The 20,663-nt window shown below is 29.2% G+C and overlaps 1 protein-coding gene across 1 annotated transcript in view; it reads left to right on the top strand.

Moving 5' to 3' along the window:
* LOC149808040 (interferon-induced protein 44-like) overlaps positions 1-20,663 on the top strand; it is a 48,857-nt gene that overhangs the window by 7,336 nt on the left and 20,858 nt on the right. Inside the window, exons 3-5 of the mRNA XM_089972923.1 lie at positions 8,695-8,853; positions 12,232-12,379; positions 14,568-14,629. Of these exons, the coding sequence (XP_089829049.1) occupies positions 8,695-8,853; positions 12,232-12,379; positions 14,568-14,629 (369 nt within the window). The remainder of the gene's footprint in view (positions 1-8,694; positions 8,854-12,231; positions 12,380-14,567; positions 14,630-20,663) is intronic.

The raw sequence follows: 20,663 nt of genomic DNA, 5'->3' as shown, positions 1-20,663 counted from the left end.
ATGTAATTCCCGCAAGATGGTTTAGTGACTACTGACGTTTAGTTTCACAACACTAGATTTAAACTTACGATTCCAATGGTTGCCACGCCTTGCTCAATTTCGAGTGGATGTCGATTCACCCATGGTCTACATAATTAGCAGACATTGCCCCCTCCTCGGCAGTCTGTCAAGGGTGGATTTACTACCCCCACTTGATGTTCCTTTGAGCCCAACACCAGCAATTCATGCCACTTACCTGTGAATTGCATGCAGCCAAATAAGGCACCAGTAACAAGTTCCTATGGCCATGTTATATACAACTGGCTTCCCACCTGTCCTTTTGATGTCGGCTTACACTATCGTAACATAAGCCAGCCGGCCAGCTGTGTACACATCGCTTTGACACACATTGTTCGCAAGGCTAACACTCGCAACATTTATGAAGTGAATAATTAGCCTCAGGGTCTAGCATATACATGTTGCAATCTGGCTATTGTTCCTTACTTATAACGTGACAGGTATACATTCAGGTCCACCAAACCATCTTTCTGATTCTGACACTAACGTGGACACAGAGAAATTTTTTTTAATGATTTTCTTAGAGATTACAATAGGGTCAGGGCCACATTTAGGGTCGTGGCACACGTTGAAGTGCTTCCCCGCACCACCTAGTCATGAAAGCCCCCCAGATTGTGATGTATAAAATTACATGTGTTTCAATAAACCATGTATAGGTCTTAATTGTCTAATACTTAGTCTAATATAGCTATAATGATAATACACATATGAAGGACAGGTTAAGGATGCTTTCAGTGTAGATTTACAAGGACCGCCCCTCAATTTTAAATGCCCCATGCTTCCAGAAGTCTCGCTACAGTCCTGAATAGGATGTAATTACAGCTTGCTGGATTAGTGCCTTGATATCTAGAATTCATGTCAAAATTACACCTATTTAATAAATACATATCAAAATTACACCTATTTAAAAAAATACATATCAAAATTACACCTATTTAATAAATACATATCAAAATTACACCTGTTTAAAAAAATACATATCAAAATTACACCTATTTAATAAATACATATTAAAATTACACCTATTTAATAAATACATATCAAAATCACACCTATTTAATAAATACATATCAAAATTACACCTATTTAATAAATACATATCAAAATCACACCTATTTAATAAATACATATCAAAATTACACCTATTTAATAAATACATATCAAAATTACACCTATTTAATAAATGCATATCAAAATTACACCTATTTAATACATGCATATCAAAATTACACCTATTTAATAAATGCATATCAAAATTACACCTATTTAATAAATACATATCAAAATTACACCTATTTAATAAATACATATCAAAATTACACCTATTTAATAAATATATATCAAAATTACACATATTTAATAAATACATATCAAAATTACACCTATTTAATAAATACATATCAAAATCACACCTATTTAATAAATACATATCAAAATCACACCTATTTAATAAATACATATCAAAATCACACCTATTTAATAAATATATATCAAAATTACACGTATTTAATAAATACATATTAAAATTACACCTATTTAAAAAAATACATATCCAAATTACACCTATTTAATAAATACATATCAAAATTACACCTATTTAATAAAAAAATATCAAAATTACACCTATTTAATAAATACATATCCAAATTACACCTATTTAATAAATACATATCAAAATTACACCTATTTAATAAATACATATCAAAATTACACCTGTTTAAAAAAATACATATCAAAATCACACCTATTTAATAAATACATATCAAAATTACACCTATTTAATAAATACATATCAAAATTACACCTATTTAATAAATACATATCAAAATTACACCTATTTAATAAATACATATCAAAATCTCACCTATTTAATAAATACATATCAAAATCACACCTATTTAATAAATACATATCAAAATTACACCTATTTAATAAATACATATCAAAATCACACCTATTTAATAAATACATATCAAAATTACACCTATTTAAAAAAATACATATCAAAATTACACCTATTTAATAAATACATATCAAAATTACACCTATTTAATAAATACATATCAAAATTACACCTATTTAATAAATACATATCAAAATTACACCTATTTAATAAATACATATCAAAATTACACCTATTTAATAAATACATATCAAAATTACACCTATTTAATAAATACATATCAAAATCTCACCTATTTAATAAATACATATCAAAATCACACCTATTTAATAAATACATATCAAAATTACACCTATTTAATAAATACATATCAAAATCACACCTATTTAATAAATACATATCAAAATTACACCTATTTAAAAAAATACATATCAAAATTACACCTATTTAATAAATACATATCAAAATTACACCTATTTAATAAATACATATCAAAATTACACCTATTTAATAAATACATATCAAAATTACACCTATTTAATAAATACATATCAAAATTACACCTATTTAATAAATACATATCAAAATTACACCTATTTAATAAATACATATCAAAATCACACCTATTTAATAAATACATATCAAAATTACACCTATTTAAAAAATACATATCAAAATTACACCTATTTAATAAATACATATCAAAATTACACCTGTTTAATAAAAAAATATCAAAATTACACCTATTTAATAAATACATATCAAAATTACACCTATTTAATAAATACATATCAAAATTACACCTATTTAATAAATACATATCAAAATTACACCTATTTAATAAATACATATCAAAATTACACCTATTTAATAAAAAAATATCAAAATTACACCTATTTAATAAAAAAATATCAAAATTACACCTATTTAATAAATACATATCAAAATTACACCTATTTAATAAATACATATCAAAATTACACCTATTTAATAAATACATATCAAAATTACACCTATTTAATAAATACATATCAAAATTACACCTATTTAATAAATACATATCAAAATCACACCTATTTAATAAATACATATCAAAATTACACCTATTTAATAAATACATATCAAAATTACACCTATTTAATAAATACATATCAAAATTACACCTATTTAATAAATACATATCAAAATTACACCTATTTAATAAATACATATCAAAATCACACCTATTTAATAAATACATATCAAAATTACACCTATTTAATAAATACATATCAAAATCACACCTATTTAATAAATACATATCAAAATTACACCTATTTAATAAATACATATCAAAATCACACCTATTTAATAAATACATATCAAAATTACACCTATTTAATAAATACATATCAAAATTACACCTATTTAATAAATACATATCAAAATCACACCTATTTAATAAATACATATCAAAATTACACCTATTTAATAAATACATATCAAAATTACACCTATTTAATAAATACATATCAAAATTACACCTATTTAATAAATACATATCAAAATTACACCTATTTAATAAATACATATCAAAATTACACCTATTTAATAAATACATATCAAAATTACACCTATTTAATAAATACATATCAAAATTACACCTATTTAATAAATACATATCAAAATCACACCTATTTAATAAATACATATCAAAATCACACCTATTTAATAAATACATATCAAAATTACACCTATTTAAAAAATACATATCAAAATTACACCTATTTAATAAATACATATCAAAATTACACCTGTTTAATAAAAAAATATCAAAATTACACCTATTTAATAAATACATATCAAAATTACACCTATTTAATAAATACATATCAAAATTACACCTATTTAATAAATACATATCAAAATTACACCTATTTAATAAATACATATCAAAATTGCACCTATTTAATAAATACATATCAAAATCACACCTATTTAATAAATACATATCAAAATTACACCTATTTAATAAATACATATCAAAATTACACCTATTTAATAAATACATATCAAAATTACACCTATTTAATAAATACATATCAAAATTACACCTATTTAATAAATACATATCAAAATCACACCTATTTAATAAATACATATCAAAATTACACCTATTTAATAAATACATATCAAAATTACACCTATTTAATAAATACATATCAAAATTACACCTATTTAATAAATACATATCAAAATTACACCTATTTAATAAATACATATCAAAATCACACCTATTTAATAAATACATATCAAAATTACACCTATTTAATAAATACATATCAAAATTACACCTATTTAATAAATACATATCAAAATTACACCTATTTAATAAATACATATCAAAATTACACCTATTTAATAAATACATATCAAAATTACACCTATTTAATAAATACATATCAAAATTACACCTATTTAATAAATACATATCAAAATTACACCTATTTAATAAATACATATCAAAATTACACCTATTTAATAAAAAAATATCAAAATTACACCTATTTAATAAAAAAATATCAAAATTACACCTATTTAATAAATACATATCAAAATTACACCTATTTAATAAATACATATCAAAATTACACCTATTTAATAAATACATATCAAAATTACACCTATTTAATAAATACATATCAAAATTGCACCTATTTAATAAATACATATCAAAATCACACCTATTTAATAAATACATATCAAAATTACACCTATTTAATAAATACATATCAAAATTACACCTATTTAATAAATACATATCAAAATTACACCTATTTAATAAATACATATCAAAATTACACCTATTTAATAAATACATATCAAAATCACACCTATTTAATAAATACATATCAAAATTACACCTATTTAATAAATACATATCAAAATTACACCTATTTAATAAATACATATCAAAATTACACCTATTTAATAAATACATATCAAAATTACACCTATTTAATAAATGCATATCAAAATTACACCTATTTAATAAAAAAATATCAAAATTACACCTATTTAATAAATGCATATCAAAATTACACCTATTTAATAAATACATATCAAAATTACACCTATTTAATAAATACATATCAAAATTACACCTATTTAATAAATACATATCAAAATTACACCTATTTAATAAATACATATCAAAATTACACCTATTTAATAAATACATATCAAAATTACACCTATTTAATAAATACATATCAAAATCACACCTATTTAATAAATACATATCAAAATTACACCTATTTAATAAATACATATCAAAATTACACCTATTTAATAAATACATATCAAAATTACACCTATTTAATAAATACATATCAAAATCACACCTATTTAATAAATACATATCAAAATTACACCTATTTAATAAATACATATCAAAATTACACCTATTTAATAAATACATATCAAAATTACACCTATTTAATAAAAAAATATCAAAATTACACCTATTTAATAAAAAAATATCAAAATTACACCTATTTAATAAATACATATCAAAATTACACCTATTTAATAAATACATATCAAAATTACACCTATTTAATAAATACATATCAAAATTACACCTATTTAATAAATACATATCAAAATTACACCTATTTAATAAATACATATCAAAATTACACCTATTTAATAAATACATATCAAAATCACACCTATTTAATAAATACATATCAAAATTACACCTATTTAATAAATACATATCAAAATTACACCTATTTAATAAATACATATCAAAATTACACCTATTTAATAAATACATATCAAAATCACACCTATTTAATAAATACATATCAAAATTACACCTATTTAATAAATACATATCAAAATTACACCTATTTAATAAATACATATCAAAATTACACCTATTTAATAAATACATATCAAAATTACACCTATTTAATAAATACATATCAAAATTACACCTATTTAATAAATACATATCAAAATTACACCTATTTAATAAATACATATCAAAATTACACCTATTTAATAAATACATATCAAAATTACACCTATTTAATAAATACATATCAAAATTACACCTATTTAATAAATACATATCAAAATTACACCTATTTAATAAAAAAATATCAAAATTACACCTATTTAATAAAAAAATATCAAAATTACACCTATTTAATAAATACATATCAAAATTACACCTATTTAATAAATACATATCAAAATTACACCTATTTAATAAATACATATCAAAATCACACCTATTTAATAAATACATATCAAAATTACACCTATTTAATAAATACATATCAAAATTACACCTATTTAATAAATACATATCAAAATTACACCTATTTAATAAATACATATCAAAATTACACCTATTTAATAAATACATATCAAAATTACACCTATTTAAAAAATACATATCAAAATTACACCTATTTAAAAAATACATATCAAAATTACACCTATTTAAAAAATACATATCAAAATTACACCTATTTAATAAATACATATCAAAATTACACCTGTTTAATAAAAAAATATCAAAATTACACCTATTTAATAAATACATATCAAAATTACACCTATTTAATAAATACATATCAAAATTACACCTATTTAATAAATACATATCAAAATTACACCTATTTAATAAATACATATCAAAATTACACCTATTTAATAAAAAAATATCAAAATTACACCTATTTAATAAATACATATCAAAATTACACCTATTTAATAAATACATATCAAAATTACACCTATTTAATAAATACATATCAAAATTACACCTATTTAATAAATACATATCAAAATTACACCTATTTAATAAATACATATCAAAATTACACCTATTTAATAAATACATATCAAAATCACACCTATTTAATAAATACATATCAAAATTACACCTATTTAATAAATACATATCAAAATTACACCTATTTAATAAATACATATCAAAATTACACCTATTTAATAAATACATATCAAAATCACACCTATTTAATAAATACATATCAAAATCACACCTATTTAATAAATACATATCAAAATTACACCTATTTAAAAAAATACATATCAAAATTACACCTATTTAATAAATACATATCAAAATTACACCTATTTAATAAATACATATCAAAATCACACCTATTTAATAAATACATATCAAAATTACACCTATTTAAAAAAATACATATCAAAATTACACCTATTTAATAAATACATATCAAAATCTCACCTATTTAATAAATACATATCAAAATCACACCTATTTAATAAATACATATCAAAATTACACCTATTTAATAAATACATATCAAAATCACACCTATTTAATAAATACATATCAAAATTACACCTATTTAATAAATACATATCAAAATTACACCTATTTAATAAATACATAACAAAATTACACCTATTTAATAAATACATATCAAAATCACACCTATTTAATAAATACATATCAAAATTACACCTATTTAAAAAAATACATATCAAAATTACACCTATTTAATAAATACATATCAAAATTACACCTATTTAATAAATACATATCAAAATCTCACCTATTTAATAAATACATATCAAAATCACACCTATTTAATAAATATATATCAAAATTACACCTATTTAATAAATGCATATCAAAATTACACCTATTTAATAAATGCATATCAAAATTACACCTATTTAATAAATTTAGGTTTTTGGACTCTCTTGTAACACTGAAGCAAAGCTGCAATGCTAGGTTGCAATTTTTCCAGTGTTGTTGCTAGTGGCCTAATTGGAGTGCATTGGTGACAAGTGTAAGGTTAAAGTACAAGGACACATTTGTCATTCATTAAGCCAGTGTGGACAGTCTAGTATTGCCAGGTATTCTGTAACACTTGTATCATGTATTCTGGGTATGCCATTAATTTTTAAGAGAACCTTTTGTGTATGAAGCTGACAGAGAAGTTCAATCAGAAAGTAAAAACAGACCAAAAACACTTACTCGTATCTGATAAATCAAAACATTTGATCAGTAGTGTGCTTTATATTCTAAAATTTGTTCACCAAGAATACTTTTAATGCAGTGTCAAACACATTTAAGAACTTGTGCTATTGGCATAAAATTGGTCTCATTTTGGGATCTATCATTTATGATGCAAATGTTATGTTCCAAAACTGACTAAAAAACAATTTGATACTTGATTATTTATTTTTCATTTTGAGGAAGTCTTCATAGTTTTGATATTGTATTGCTATGCTTTCTCTGTATGGTAACTTAACATCAATGACTGCTCTCAAAATGAGACACTGGTTTTGTTTTGAGTACTTTGCCATATATATATATATATATATATATATATATATATATATATATATATATATATATATATATATATAGTAAACATCTTTGTAAATTTAGCTATTGTTTATGTTTAGAAATTCTATAAATAGTTTGATATACCAGTCCAAACTATGTTCACATTATTTCACTTTCATATTGTACTGACTCATATATCAGTATTTATGATGCCGTTGATTTCCTTACTGATTTTGGGGAAAAGTAAATTTTGCGAGCATATAATTCCATAAAATTATTTATTTATTGAGTCTTCATTTTACTTACATGAATTGAGAGAATTAGATAAAGCTGGCATCTTTCTTATGCACCAATGAGACAACAGTTTCTTATATCTGTTCTTCAGGTGAAGTTCAATAGAGTTAGCATTGTCCATGGGGTTTTGACCCAAGGTAGAAGCATTGTCAATGACAACTGCAAGCAATATGTCAAGTCTTTCAAGGTTTTCTACAGTCTGGATGGCAGAAGCTGGACACCAGTTAAAGAGAGGAATGGAGAAGACAAGGTACCATATATACTTGCATATAAGTTGCACCCAACTGCAAGCAACATATGTCCAGATCTGCTACAAAAAAATGGTTGGATGAATTTGTTTGGAGGTTTCTTAACCCCTACCCCATTTCACCTGAGGATAGACTGACCTATATTATGTGTCAGTAAGGGTAATCAGGACTGACTAGAAAACCTGGGAATGCTAATAAGGGGTAATTAGGGTCAGAGTGACCGGGCTGGGTACCCGTCCATTCCTTGCTTTAATAATCCATATCATGTCTCATTCTATGACATCTATTAGATATTTGTTCTCAGTTTACCCCACCACCCCCACCGCCCAAAAAATATTCCAGAAACGGTACTGGCATCTATATAGGTAATGAAATATAGGCCCCATCCTTATGTAAGACACTGAAAAAGTAACCTTAACTTTAATTTTTGTTTAAAAAATACAGCCTAGTCTCAACAGTCCTTGAACCCCAAGTCTGTACTCTCAGAATATCCCTACATTACGTATATATGGAATAACCCATCCCCATAATAACCTCGTCCATGTAATAGCCCCATCTCCATAATAGCTTCATCTCCGTAATAGCCCAATCCCTGTAATAGCCCAATCTCCGTAATAGCCCCATCCCTCTAATAGCCCAATCTCTGTAATAGCCCCATCCCTGTAATCGCCCAATCCCTGTAATAGCTCCATCCCTGTAATAGCTCCTTCCCTGTAATAGCCCAATCTCCGTAATAGCCCCATCCCTGTAATAGCCTTATCTCCGTAATAGCCCCATCCTTGTAATGGCCCAATCTCCATGATATCCCAATCCCAGTAATATCCCAATCCCTGTAATAGTCCATTCCCTGTAATAGCCCAATCCCTGTAATAGCCCCATCCCTGTAATAGCCCCATCTCTGTAATAGCCCAATCCCTGTAATAGCCCCATCCCTGTAATAGCCCAGTCTCCATAATATCCCAATCCCTGTAATATCCCAATCCCTTTAATAGCCCCATTCCTGTAATATCCCAATCCCTGTAATAGCCCCATCCCTGTAATCGCCCAATCCCTGTAATAGCCCCATCCCTGTAATATCTCAATCCCTGTAATAACCCCATCCCTGTAATAGCCCAATCCCTGTAATTGCCCTATCCCTGTAATAGCCCAATCCCTGTAATAACCCAATCCCTGTAATAGCCCCATCCCTGTAATAGCCCCATCCCTGTAATCGCCCCATCTCTGTAATAGCCCAACCTCCGTAATAGCCCCATCCCTGTAATAGCCCAATCTCTGTAATAGCCCCATCCTAAGCCAGTGTAGATAATGATCTGCTGCTGTATCATGTGATGGCAGATCAGGGTCAGTGCTGTTCACAGTTGGAGTTAACGAGTTACAAACATAATATATAAATAATAATTGTAATTTTGCTATGATAACTATAAATTTAGTTTTATATATATATATATATATATATATATATATATATATACTGGCTTTCACATAATCACTAGCATATTTAAATGAGTTGGTAACTACAAAATAAGTGAAATGAATAACCACCAAGAGGTAATTTAAACATGTAAATGTATTTACAGTTCATCTGAGTCATTATTGTGATTTAATTAACATTGGTACCAACAATGCAATTGTTTATATCCATCATTTCTAATTTTCTCCTTTTTGTTGTTTCGTGTGACTAAATTTTTCCATCATTCATAGGCCCAGAGACATTGCCCGACACAGACAAAAATCTGCCACCCTTATTTTTTGTACGGATTTTTGCTTGTATCTTTCTACGAAGATCCAGAGAGATAAGGAGACAGAGAGGGAGACAGAGACAGAGAGAGATTGGGGGGAGATAGAGACACTGTTGTAAAACATGGTGACAAATTATGTGTGAGAGAGAGAGAGAGGTGAGAGAGAGTTTGATGGTAGGGTTGGGAGACTTACCATAATGGTATTTATTCATTGCCCGTCACTATGTTTCTTTATTTGTCAGTTAGTCTGCTGCCTAACCAACCACACAGTGAAAGAGAATGGTTTAATGAGAGTAGAGTGGGGACATGGTTTATTGAAAGTAGAGTGGGGACATGGTTTAATGAGAGTTGAGTGGGGACATGGTTTAATACGAGTAGAGTGGGGACATGGTTTATTGAAAGTAGAGTGGGGACATGGTTTAATGAGAGTTGAGTGGGGACATGGTTTAATACGAGTAGAGTGGGGACATGGTTTAATGAGAGTTGAGTGGGGACATGGTTTAATGAGAGTAGAGTGGGGACATGGTTTAATACGAGTAGAGTGGGGACATGGTTTATTGAAAGTAGAGTGGGGACATGGTTTAATGAGAGTTGAGTGGGGACATGGTTTAATACGAGTAGAGTGGGGACATGGTTTAATGAGAGTAGAGTGGGGACATGGTTTAATGAGAGTAGAGTGGGGACATGGTTTAATGAGAGTTGAGTGGGGACATGGTTTAATATGAGTAGAGTTGGGACATGGTTTAATGAAAGTAGAGTGGGGACATGGTTTAATGAGAGTAGAGTGGACACTTCAATATTAAACAATATGTTTTTAGACCTATATATTAATAGGTTTTATAATACATTAAGAAAAAAATAAAATAAACAGAGCATTAAAAAGATGACAGTATGTGTATTCCTCCTTTCAAATAAATGTACCATACAAATCTTGACAGGCAATTGCAACTTTGTATCATTGGTAATGTGAACACTGTATTAAAATCCCATTGAACATTTACACCTAACTGTTACAAAGTCCCAGGTTCTTGTAGGGTACTTGGTGCAAGTTCAGTTTTTTTTTTTTTTATCACTCCACATCCTATATTATCTCCCTCGTGCACAAGAGAGACAGAGGCAAGGGGGGTTGGGGTTGGATGAAATTCTTCACCATGTTTAATTCATTTATAGCAACATTTAAAAGCCATGTTATATTTTTAATGTATGTATGTATATATGTATGTATGTATCTATTCATTTTCTTTCCTTTTGATACTTTACACCAAGTGTCTTTAATGAATAATTTTGTCTAAAACATATTTCATTACTAATACAATGGCCTTTTTTGTTTTGTCATTTTTTTTCTCCACAGTTTACAACTAAAGTAATAAAAAATTTCATATAACTATAAGAATACAACTGTAATTACATTATGTGGTAGTCAGTATACATGAATTCACTCTTTTAGCTTATTTTGTCTTTGACATGATTTAAAGTTTCTATTATACCACAGTAATAACTGCATATTTTCCCCATGCAAATTATGCCAGAGTAATAACTGCATTTTTTCCCCATGCAAATTACACCAGAGTAATAACTGCTTGTTTTCCCCATGCAAATTGCACCCAAGTAATAGAAAATTTTCCCCAAATTACTTTTCAGGTGTTTCGTGGCAACAGTGACCAAGAAACAATAGAAACTAACTATTTTCCATGCCCTGTTTTGGCCAACTTCATTCGCATCAACCCACAAACATGGAATGAACATGTTACACTAAGATTTGATGTTCTTGGACATCACAAGTATACAGGTATTATTATATATTGTGTTCATGTCATTTTGTCAAAAATTGAGATATGGTTTTAAATGATGAATATCATTCACTTTTCTCTTTTTATAAATTGATGAATTGTTGTAATTTAAATACTTACACCTACTGTATATAAGTATTTATGAGTGAAGTCAAACTGTAAACAACATAGATTCTGATCTGTCATCAAATAATGTGACTGCAGGTCAGGGTCAATTTTGTTTGTTCTATTGATTCCTGCAGGTCAGGGTCAATGTTGTTTGTTCTCTTGATTCCTGCAGGTTAGGGTTGATGTTGTTTGTTCTTATGATTCCTGCAGGTCAGGGTCGATGTTGTTTGTTCTATTGATTCCTGCAGGTCAGGGTCGATGTTGTTTGTTCTTATGATTCCTGCAGGTCAGGGTCGATGTTGTTTGTTCTACTGATTCCTGCAGGTCAGGGTCGATGTTGTTCTATTGATTCCTGCTAACAAACAGTGCAGACTCAGATCTGCCAGTACATTATGCAGTGTCAGATTTGGGTCTGTGCTGTTAGCAGTTGGACTAGCTTTATAAGCAAGTATAAATTGTACTCAAGGGCATTGATTTTTCATTAAAAACTTATTTGTTTCATTTAAAAATGTGCCACTTTACTCAGGAGACATTTGATTGGTATATAAAATTTCATGCAGATCTACAAAAAAGTAATGAAATTATTAGAAATTGAATTTATCAGTGGTATACAATGTAAACTGCATAGTGAAGGTGATTAGCGTGGAATGCATCCTTGCTTATTTTTATTCAGACGTGCTAACCACAGCAGGTGTCATTAAATAATGGTTGCCCATCAGAAGATTGAGTAGTGGACCATTGAAAATTTTAATAAACATTTTGAGCCTCTTGACACATTCCTACGAATTGTAGATACCACTACGTACATGCAAGCATCACAAAATTCTTGTGTGTGAACTTTATGTTAACTGTATATACAATGATTATTCTTGTGTGCATAGCTAGTCTCATTGGCAGATATTATTAAAAATATGACGTGAACCTATGAATGTGAGTTTATCATCACATTCAAGTTATGCTGCCTTTGTAAATATATAATTGTTGTGTGTGGGACTAGTTCAGTGGCTTTTGATTTATTTCCTGAAAACTTGGCTTTCATTACTGACATCAGATGTACATGTACCCATCATTCTGTCAGCCCCTTCCAATACTTTTTTGGCAGAGTTTTGGCCCTTTAAGTTTTATTTGCTGTGAATTTTTGTGTACATTCGGCTGGATAGGTGGTGGGGCATCCATATCCAATGAACACATTTTTTATGCTTATTTTTTAAACAATTCTCCAGATTTTGTGTTCAAATTATATTATAATGTAACACTATTTAATTTAGGTAATCTTTTCATGTTCAAATGATATTATAGTGTAATACTGTATTTAATTACTTTATTTAATATAGGCTATCTTTTCATGTTCAAATGATATTACAGTGTAATACTGTATTTAATTACTATATTTAATATAGGCTATCTTTTCATGTTCAAATGATATTATAGTGTAATACTGTATTTAATTACTATATTTAATATAGGCTATCTTTTCATGTTCAAATGATATTATAGTGTAATACTGTATTTAATTACTATATTTAATATAGGCTATCTTTTCATGTTCAAATGATATTACAGTGTAATACTGTATTTAATTACTATATTTAATATAGGCTATCTTTTCATGTTCAAATGATATTATAGTGTAATACTGTATTTAATTACTATATTTAATATAGGCTATCTTTTCATGTTCAAATGATATTATAGTGTAATACTGTATTTAATTACTATATTTAATATAGGCTATCTTTTCATGTTCAAATGATATTATAGTGTAATACTGTATTTAATTACTATATTTAATATAGGCTATCTTTTCAGTGTAGAATACAGGTCAGTGGACAGAATTTTGGAGCTCATTTTGAAGTAAAAGATATCAAACAGTGAAATAAATATTCTGTGAAAACAAATGAGATAATATTTTTTGTTTGATCTGAGATTATCATATTACACATTTCTGAGATATGTTATACATATTTGAGATATATCATATTACACATTTCTGAGATATGTTATACATATTTGAGATATATTACACATTTCTGAGATATGTTTTACATATTTGAGATTTATCATGTTATATATTTTTAGATCCTAAAAGGTCACACTTTGAAGAGAATACATGGCGGAAGGGGATTGAATGGAGTTCAGAGGTAAAAAATAATTAAGCTCATTATATCCAGAAGTTACTGAGTTTATAATTCTGTGTATAAAGTGCACTTTCCTACAAACAACATAGACCCAGATATATCATTTCAAAATTTCTCAGTGATAACTGAATCTTTGCTGTTAATTTTACTATTGATTTTTAGTGATCTTATTTATAGTAAAAGTCACTCAGGTTATGAATGTGCAAATAATTCAGCTTAAATTAAATATAAACCATTGTTTTAAAATTTAATACCAATTTGTTTAACCAAAGCATGTTAAATCCTGATTATTGAATGTTCTGCACTTTAATTGCCACCAAAAAACCTCCAGCCTAAGTTTATCGATTGCTGTGGACATTTTTAATGGTGGCCAGGTATTAACTGGTTCAAGAAATATGCATTTCGAGTCTAATCATCACTATAAGGTGCTTCAGATTTGTTTATCAACATGCATAGGTTTCATTGTGACATCACAGCATACAACATTCAGTCCAGATTGTACTGGATCACACCTTTAGGTTGATCTTGTCCAAAACTGTCCATATACTTTAACATTGATTTTGCCTTTTGTACATCTTGGGGCATGTAAATAATGACCTTCCAAATGAGTATAGATGCATGAGGATCAAAATAAAGTGAATAATTGGTATTTAAAGGTATGTAGATTCAAATTCTAAAACGTGGCACTTGTTACTGAAATGGGGGGTGTTAAATGCCCACATGACCTGTACGACATTTACTATAGACAGTACACTTCTCAAGATGCCTTTGTATGTACTAGTTCATATATAGACTATACATATTTCATTTTCACAGATATTGCCTATGTACATAATAGATAATATTAGATATATACATATTGCTATGCCGCTACTTCATGTACCTTCGAATCAGCTGATTTTACCCACAACACGTTCTTGTAGTCGAGTGTAGCCATTTTGAGATGTCCCCTCGTACATAACAATGCTCGTTACCCATTCGCGTATTTTGTACAACAATACAAGATTTTAAAATTAAATTACCTGCACAACATTCGAAGATGAGAATAATATATTCGTGCAGGTTTGTCATGACTGATTATATTGTCTAATACTAGGTTAAATTCGAAGGATTAAAACACAGAGTTGTGTGTATTACTGTCGTGCGGTCATGTTCCGTCAGCATGGTCGATTTGGATTGGCCGATCGATTGCAATACCCACCAACCAATGCTTTGTTTACCAGAATGCTTACACGTGCCAAACTTGTATATAAACAGCGTCCTTGTCCCAAGTCGGTGACAGATAAGGGTAGAAAGATAAGGTAGTAGACGGATAGAAGAAAAGGGTTGATTAAGATCTAGAACTAAGATTAAGTCAAGAAAAATGAGAGAGGTAATTCTTGCAGAAGGAAAATTTATTGTATGTAATTTTGAAGAACAATTTGGAACTTAGACTTTAAACTACAAGTTCCCAAAAGCAGACGAATTTTCTACACACGAATTTGGAAACCCAAATTCAGATACGAAATTCAAAACCTTATTGCCCACATGTTTAACACTCAAGCTTAGTTTTTAGTAAATTAGATTGGTTTTTAGCTAATCGAAATATATCCATTACAGTTGTATCTACTGGTATAATTCTGTAAGTAAAAGTTGAATCTGTAAACTGGTAAAAAGGGTGTAGTTCTGTTTTACAGATGAGAATGTTGGAATAAATCTGTCCTGGATTTTCAATCTTTCTTTATTGTTGTTTTATCTCTATTGCTAAAGTCAGACGAACCCTTGTAGCTTCAGGGTCTGAAAAAGAAAGCTAAAATCCCTGAGTAATTCTCCAGACCCATGAGGTTACAGATTAGGTAGTCAGAAGTGGGATCATAATGATCTAATCAAAGAAAAGAGAATAACACCTTAACACAATTCTTAAATTTTATTAATAAAATTTTATCTTCTCTCTTGAAAATCTGGTAGAGATGATCATTCTGGAAAAAGAAAAGAAACAATGAAATAAAAATCTGACTCCAGCAATAGTAGATAAAATTTATATAAACAATTTATTTTTTTTAAAAGTGATTGATCAGGTTTGGAAATGGAGCAAAATGCACATTTATTACGTTTGGAAGACATGTATATGAAATCTGAAGCAGGAAATGAAACTGAAAGTGTGACAACTGAAATTGATGATAACAGTGATGGAATAAGGTCAAGGGATTCAAGTCCCTATGGTAAACTGGAGAGTAATTTAGAAAAACAAATGACAAGTTTAGCAACAGAAGTTAAAGATACAGTACTCACCCTAGCAGACCACATGAAATCTACATTTGAAGATTTCGAGTCAAAATTGTATCATCTACATCAAAAGTTACATTTGATTGAAAATAGAAATGAAAATTCCAGAACTAGAGAAATAGAAAACCCCAGCCTACAAAGAAACAGTGGAATCAGAAGTAGTAGAGAACACACACCTACTCATGAGATAATGGGAAGCAATAAACAGGCTAGGATTAAACCTCAGCTATATGACGGTCAGACTGACATAGATGAATACTTAACTCAGTTCAATATTATTGCAGAACTTAATGACTGGCATTATCATTCAAAGTCATTGTATTTAGCTAGCAGTCTCACTGGTACTGCTCACTCTATGCTTAATGAAATTGAACCAGAACAAAGGAAAGACTACTACAATCTGGTAAAAGTATTAAAATCCAGATTTGGAACTCTAAATAAAGCTGAAATATACAGGACTCAACTTAAATCTAGAGTTCGAGAAAAGGGAGAGTCAATTTCTGAATTAGCGCAAAACATCAAGAAACTGACCAGACAGGCATATCCTGATGCAACTGGTGAAATCATTGAAATTTTAGCCCTGGACTACTTTATTGATGCCTTGCTGGACTCTGAAACCAGATTAAGACTAAGAGAAGGTAGTCCTAAAACACTAAATGAGGCTGAAACAATAGCTGTTAAAATGGAAGCTCACAAACTAGCTGATAAACAGAGACAGAAAAATGTGAACTCCCTGTCTGAAATAGAAGCTGTACCTAATGAGGGCAAGCTAGATAAAATTGTACAAAGGCTAGAACATTTGTCTGAAACAGTAGAAAAATTGCAGTCAGAAACAGAAAAAAAAGAATACAAAAACTGGAACAAAAAACAAGTAGATAGGAATGACAATGTCAGAAGAAATGTTGGCCAAAGAGATTACAGTGGAAAATGGTTTCAAAACTTTTCACACAGTACTAACAGAAAACAAATTCTTGAACAAAGAGATAGAAATCAAAATCAAAAGTACAAGCCAAACCATATTTTTAGAAACAAATGGGATAATACTGACAGACAGACCAGAGGTCAGGGAAACAGAAATGGGTCAAGCTTGGGGACCGAAGCGCGACTGTAAAGGAAGAAAGGTCCAAATTGATCAAACTAAACAATCTAGGGACTGATACAGGATATTTTGTAAATGTTAAAATAAATGGAAATTGCATTTCTTTGTTGTGTGACACTGGAGCAAATGTTACGATTCTAAGTAGTAAAGTAGTAAAATCTTGGTCAGAAAACTCACAACCAGAGGTGACTCCAGTCAAAAGTATGCTTTTAACTGTAACGGGAGAAAGCCAACCTTTTGATGGTAAAGCAGAGGTAGAAATTATGTTAGGGACTCATACTTTCACACATGAAGTATTGTTAGCAGACATACAACAAGATGGCATACTTGGTATTAACTTTTTAAAGAAACACCAGTGTGACCCTATTATTAGTAAAGGTTATTTAAATGTAAAAGGAGAAAAAGTACCATGCTATATGAAATCAGATGAAAAGAAAACTGTGTGCTGTAGAATTGCTTTAACTGAAAATGATGTGATATTGCCTGAATCTGAAGTAATTGTAAATGGCAGACCAATTGACCTGTGTGATAAGGATGCCATGGGCTTAACTGAACCATTCTCAAAATTTGTGGAGAAAACTGGTCTACTAGTAGCAAAAGTTTTAGTACAGCCTAAAAATGGATACATTCCTCTCAGAATAGCAAATTTTGGAGAAAAACCAGTTGAACTGTACAAAAATACTGTTACTGCAGAATTACAACCAGTTCAAGTTGTACACAGTACACCTGCTGGTGCAGTAAACCAAAAAGGGGGTAGTGTTCAACAATTACCAGACCATTTAGCAGATATGTTTGTAAGGTCTTCTAAAAATCTGGATAAAGAACAAACGGAACAGTTAAAACAATTTTTGATGAAACATCAGAGTATCTTTTCTGCATCCTCAAGTGATATAGGTCATTCAACCTTGATAAAATATCAAATTGATACAAGAGATGAAAAACCTGTTAAAAAATATCCTTACAGAATACCACTTGCTAAAAGACAAGTTGCAGAGAACGAAATTAAAAAGATGGCGGAAGATGGAATTATAGAAAAATGTCCACAAAGCCCTTGGAATGCTCCCATTGTAATGGTGACTAAATCTGATGGTTCTGTAAGGTTCTGTTGTGATTTTCGAGGATTGAATGATGTTACTGTCAAAGATTCTCAACCATTGCCTAGAATAGATGATAGTTTAGATGCTTTAGCAGGATCAAAATGGTGGTCTTGTCTGGATATGAAATCAGACTATTGGCAAGTAGAAATTGATGAAAAAGATAGACATAAAACTGCCTTCTCCATACCAGGAGGGGAACAATGGCAATGGCGTAGATTAGCATTTGGACTCTGCAATGCACCTGCGACTTTCACTCGTCTTGTCCAGATGGCATTTTCAGGTCCCTTGTGGAAAATGGTCATTTTGTACCTTGATGATATAATCTGCTATTCAAAAACCTTCGAAGAACACTTCACCAATTTGGAGATAGTTTTTCAAAGACTGAAAAACGCTAACTTGAAACTGAATCCAAAGAAATGTAACTTGTTTCAAAAAGAGGTCACATTTTTAGGTCATACTATAAGTGAAGCTGGTGTGGGCACAAGTACAGATAAAATCACAGCAGTAAGAGACTGGCCAACCCCTAAAAATGTAAAAGAAGCTAGAAGCTTCATTTCTTTGGCAAGTTACTACAGATCATATGTGTATCAGTTTGCTACTTTGGCCAAACCTATTCATGAATTGTCTGAAAAGGGTAGAAAATTTGTATGGACTGAGAAATGTGAGCAGTCCTTCAAGGATATAAAACATGCACTGATAAATGCACCAATCTTGGCATTCCCTACTGAAAATGATATATTTATTTTAGATTGTGATGCCTCAAATGTGGGTCAAGGAGCAGTACTCTCCCAAATCCAAAATGGAAAAGAAAAAGTAATTAGCTATTTTAGTAAATGTTTCTCAAAAACTGAAAGAAAATATTGTGTCACAAGGCGAGAACTTCTTGCAGTGGTAAATGCGGTCAAACATTTTCATCACTATCTTTATGGAAAGAAGTTCACAGTGAGGACTGATCATGGTAGTCTGAAAAGGCTGATAAATTGTAAAATGGTAGAAGGTCAATTAGCTAGGTGGTTGACTTTTCTGGCTACCTACGATTTTGAGATTATACACAGAGCTGGCAGATTGCACTCCAATGCGGATGCATTATCAAGACATCCATGTGTCAAAATGAACTGTACCTATTGTGAAAGAGTTGAAAATTATGCTGAAAGTGAATCAGAGAAAGAATTGGTAGCTTGTATTTCTAAGCTCCCAAATCAAATAGGTTCCATGTCTATTCCATACCAGGTAAACTCAAAGAACAAAGAGATAAATAAAGAGTCATATAAAAGTGATATTTTCATATCACTAATCACAATATTTTTACTATGCATAGTCCCTGTAGAAACAATATCTATTATTTGCTTCATTCTGTGTGTTCTGTGGTCATTGGATACTCTTATAATGACAATACTCTAGTGAGAAATCTGTCAGAGATTCCACATGGTGAAAAACCACGAGTGTTGAGTGAAAACTGTAATCACTTGAAGTGTATGTGTGATAAACTCTGTTATGTTACAAAAGAGGTTAGGAAGAAACTCCCATCTCCTGGCAGTAGCATAAGTACAGAGAGAAATATTACTTATCAGTCAAA

This window comes from Sinohyriopsis cumingii, chromosome 1 (genome assembly GCF_028554795.1).
Source record: "Sinohyriopsis cumingii isolate HCF-2022 chromosome 1, ASM2855479v2, whole genome shotgun sequence".
NCBI lineage: Eukaryota > Metazoa > Mollusca > Bivalvia > Unionida > Unionidae > Sinohyriopsis > Sinohyriopsis cumingii.
This window is presented reverse-complemented; position numbering and strand designations above follow the sequence as displayed.